Source organism: Penaeus vannamei, chromosome 1 (assembly GCF_042767895.1).
Source record: "Penaeus vannamei isolate JL-2024 chromosome 1, ASM4276789v1, whole genome shotgun sequence".
NCBI lineage: Eukaryota > Metazoa > Arthropoda > Malacostraca > Decapoda > Penaeidae > Penaeus > Penaeus vannamei.
In genome coordinates, this window is record NC_091549.1 from 36735347 (window position 1) to 36740346 (window position 5000).

General features: G+C 36.1%; 1 protein-coding gene across 2 annotated transcripts in view; it reads left to right on the forward strand.

The window, feature by feature from the left end:
* Positions 1-5000, forward strand: part of LOC113808480 (uncharacterized) — a 34908-nt gene that overhangs the window by 23322 nt on the left and 6586 nt on the right. For both annotated transcript variants that reach the window (XM_070122373.1, XM_070122364.1), the window contains exons 2-7: positions 2167-2374; positions 2704-2903; positions 3403-3541; positions 3778-3932; positions 4184-4358; positions 4592-4767. In XM_070122373.1, coding sequence (XP_069978474.1) covers positions 2167-2374; positions 2704-2903; positions 3403-3541; positions 3778-3932; positions 4184-4358; positions 4592-4767 — 1053 coding nt within the window. The remainder of the gene's footprint in view (positions 1-2166; positions 2375-2703; positions 2904-3402; positions 3542-3777; positions 3933-4183; positions 4359-4591; positions 4768-5000) is intronic.

Below are 5000 nucleotides of genomic sequence, written 5' to 3' on the forward strand. Positions count from 1 at the left end.
ATGGGTTCATGAGTCGGAGCGGGAGGGGCGTGTAACGTTCTTAATGAGGAAATGTCTTTATTAAGTAGTGAGTCATGGGCGATGCGAGGGAAGGTGAGGCAGCAATTATGAGGAAATACGATGCAGCTGCCTTTGCCAGGGTGTGTGGATGCGTCTTTGTATGAATGTATCTCATCAGTAAGAAATGTGCATTAAGGGTGTCAGTGTGTACGTGTAGTATGATGTGTTTTTGTACCCAATGCATGTTTATGTGCTTGTAAGAATGTTAGTGTCCCAGTCTATCTATTACACCCATATATATCCTTCCGTTTAGGGCTTTCTTAGTCAATTGAAATGAATTATACTTATTTGTGTACGTAGTTTCTGACTTGCTAATGTGATAAGTTGCCGATGAACAAGGTCAACCATCGCTCCGTGTATTGTATCGTTGTGGCGTCTGGCTTGAGCCGGTTGTAGGGAGCTGGGATGGCATGCGAGGTTGTTTTACCTGACTCTGGAAACCCGGAAGGTCATAACAGGTGAGGGGGGTATGAGGGGGGGGGGGTAAGGGCAGGGGAATTATGTCTTTCGCTTGTCAGGATAGTCTTGGAGCTGGGGGGTGGGGGAGGGCGAAGTTCACGTGGAATGGTAACTTTTTAGTTTTTTCTTCCGCAGGAACGGAATCAATAGTATTTTCTACGTCGTAGGATGTCGTGATTCATACTCTCTCTCTCTCTCTCTCTCTCTCTCTCTCTCTCTCTCTCTCTCTCTCTCTCTCTCTCTCTCTCTCTCTCTCTCTGTCTATCTGTCTCTGTCTCTCTCGTTTTTTTCTCTCTCGTTTTTTCTCTCTCTCTTTTTCTTTCTCCCTCCCTCCCTCCTCTGCCCTCCCTCTCTCCCTCTCTCTCTCTCCTTCCCCCCCTCTCTCTCCTCTCCTCTCCTCACTTTCTACCTCTCACCCTTCGATTTTTTTCCTCTCTTATTTCTCCCTTTGTGTTTTTATCATGCAATTTCCTCATATCGCCCTTCCTATGTCGCTTCATCTTTTTGTTTCTATACTTTGGTGTTTCATATTCTCTTTTGGTTCTCTCTCTCTCTCTCTCTCTCTCTCTCTCTCTCTCTCTCTCTGTCTCTGTCTCTCTCTCTCTCTCTCCATCTCTCTCTCCTTTTCTCTGTCTGTCTGTCTGTCTGTCTGTCTGTCTCTCTCTCTCTCTCTCTCTCTCTCCATCTCTCTCTCTGTCTCTCTCTTTCTCTCTGTCTCTCTCTGTCTCTCTCTCTCTCTCTCTCTCTCTCTCTCTCTCTCTCTCTCTCTCTCTCTCCTCACTCTTTCTGCCCCGTCTCTCTCCTCCCTCCCTCCTCTTCCGTCCTTACGTGTGTGTATATGTGTGTGGGTGTGTTAATGAGGGAATTTACGTCAGTGAGATACTCTCACTAAGAAATATGAATAAGCCATTGGTCAGGTGCCCCCCCCCCGCATCCTGGTCCTTGGCTTCGACCAGCGGCTGAGAATAGCACCTTCCAATCAATAAGTGTCATCAAACCGCGGTAACTGCTTAAAATATGGTCAACTGGATTCCGATTACCCTTCAATGACGTCATTAGCTGGATCGGTTTGAGGTTTGTTGCTTTGGGAAAGTTAGGTCGTACAAGCTAGTCTGGCGCGAATACATCGGATGAAGGCCGTTAACAAATTGATGAGATGGTTTTCATCATTAGCCTTTCATTTGTCAGTCAGGTGGTGTTTTAAGTGCTTTTGGTGCAAGTATTTTAAGTAAGATAACTGCCGATCAGTTTTATTTCACACCGATACTTGTTGATCTTTGAGGTGACTTTAGGGAATTCTGAACATTTTTGTCAAATAAATATTATATATATATATATATATATATATATATATATATATATATATATATATATATATTTTTTTTTTTTTTTTTTTTTTTTTTTAATAAGATTAAAGAATGGAGAAAGAAACCATTTCTGGATAGGGATGAGGCTGGGAAACTTTTTTTTTTTTAATATAGGGCTGGTATCTTGATTTCTTAAATATGGAGCAGGTATCTCAATAAATGTATAATAAAAAAGTAGCAATTTAGTAATTTTGCTGATAGGTATGACTATCTGGTACAGTGCCCAGTTCATGACTAAGAGAAGACTTAGTCAAAAGTGCTGATAACCTTGTCATTTCAGGTAAATGGATTGACCGGCCAAAGCATAACACATGGAGAGTTCCAAACCCTCAGCAAACGCCTTGGCAGTGCCCTCACGAGACTGGGCATGAAGCAAGGAGATGTACTGGGAATTGTGTCGCCCAATTGTCCAGAATTCGCTTTAACATTCTTTGGTGTTGCATCAATTGGTGGTATTAATACAACAGTCAACTGTACTTACACTGCAGGTAATGAGGAATGCATGCAATGATCTTTGATTTGCATTAGATATGAAGTTAATGATATAAATGCCCAATTACATTTATTTATAATACAGATGTGAGTAATTAATTTATATTGTGGACAATTGCAGTGGTACATTGATTATATATATAATTGAATAAATATGTTTATGATCTTAATATGCACTAATAGAAAATGGTAAATTGATTCATGATTATTATCAATATTTTAACTGATACTTTCCTTTATAAATTAGCCCAGACTTATAAATTCACTTTGCAATACTTGCACCTTCCCCACTTATACCATGAGGAGTAACGAAAGTTTCTTTCAGTGGAAATTGCCAAGCAGTTGGAAAACTCAGGAGCCTCGATTGTTATGACTCACCCACTTTTGTTAACAAACATTCAAGAAGCCTGTAATATCTACAAAGGTATAAAACATATAATTGTGAATGGTCCCGCCCAGCCTGGAGCTCTCTCACTGCAAGACCTCCTAGAAGATGATGGGACTGCTTTCCCAGAGGATGTTAAGGTATGCAAACAATAAATATATATATATATATATATATATATATATATATATATATATATATATATCTATATATCTATCTATCTATCTATCTATCTATCTATCTATATATATATATATATCTATATATATATATATATATATCTATATCTATATCTATCTATCTATCTATCTATCTATCTATCTATCTATCTATATATATATATATATATATATGTATATATATGTATACATATGTATACATATGTATATATATATATATTTATATATATATATATATATATATATATATATATATATATATATATATATATATATATATATATATATACATACATACATACATACATATACATACATATACATATATACATATACAGTCTTTTGTGAAATGTGTATGTTTAATCCAAACTGGAGTATTGTTTTACCATCTTAATTAAAATACTTGATGTAAGATAACCTAGATTTATTTAGATTTTATTATTGTTTACTTTTTTCCCAGATCAATCCAAAAGAAGACTTGGTTGTGTTGCCATATTCCTCAGGAACTACAGGGGTTCCCAAAGGTGTGATGTTAACACATTACAATCTTGTAGCTAATCTACAGCAGATTACGCATCCATCTTTAATGTCTGTAAGAGGTGTGTATCATGCTTGAAAATAGATATAGCCTAATTTACATATTTTTAAAAAGTAGTTTAGTCATGATTAAAGGTTTTAAACTGCAAAGCTAAAATATATTATATTGTACATTTTATTTATTACATTCACTACATTTTAAAGGTTATTTTGTTTTAAGTCTTTTTAGTATAAGCTTTGCATGATTTCCAGCAACTGATATGGAAATATTATTCTCTCTTTCTTTTATGGTAAACAGGGGCTGTACAAGATATATTTCTGGGAGTCCTACCATTCTTCCACATCTATGGAATGGTGCCATGCATGGGGTTGTCTCTTATGACGGGCTCCCTTACAGTAACCCTGCCTATGTTTGACCCAAAACTCTATGTTGAGGCAATTCAAAAGTACAAGGTAAGTGCTTAATTCTTGCTTAAAATAAATTGTGATGGTTTACTCTCACTATGGTTAGTTAGGATGCAAGTCAGGAATTTATCCTTTTTTTATTATTACAATATGTTTTGTAAGGTAAGAATCCATGAATTTATTATATTTACACAAGATGTATAACAAACTAAGATCACTAACAAACAAATAAGGTTGTATGGGGAAAAAACTTTTGCATATCAGCTAAGAAGAAAATAAAAGAAAATTTATTTCGGCAGGTTACGTATCTTCACACAGTTCCACCTCTGGTTAGCTTCCTTACCCAAAGTCCGATGGTAAAGCCAGAGCTTCTGGACAATGTACATACTATGATTTGTGGTGCTGCTCCTGTTGGACCCGTTCTAATTAATGAATTCAGGAAGAAATTCACTGACAGGATTCAATTCCAAGAAGGTATGTCTTTCCAGGAAGGTATGTCTTGTATTGAAAGAAGGAAGATTTCAGTAAGAAAGGAAATGAGTGGAATGAAAATACCTATATTAAGGATTGTGTTTTATTCTTCATGTCAAAATTAGTTCTTAGAAAATTTCACTTGATTAGCTGTAATGTCAGTTATTTTGTACTTAACCAGTGCATTTTTATATTTACATAGACATGTATATATACACAGCATAAACTTATTTCAGGTTATGGGCTGACAGAGGCTTCACCAGTAACACATCTAACACCTATCAACAAGTACTTACCAGGTTCAACAGGTCCATCAATCCCTAACACCTATGCTAAGATTGTTGACCTAGAAACAGGTAAAACTATTGGACCAGATGAAGGAACTGGAGAACTTTGTATAAAAGGCCCACAGGTAAGGACAAGAGCAAAGAATGATATTGAGTAATTATCACCTCCTTGTATTTATATATAAAGATTTTTTTACTAGATGTTTTACTATTATTAGAAGTATGTTCATGGAACTCACCATGTCCACAACAGAGATGACCTCTTATATATCATGATTTTAACTCATTTGGAGGAATGCACAAAGGATTTTGATTTGTAGTTCTGTCTGGCTGAACTAACTAAAATTTGTTAGTAGAT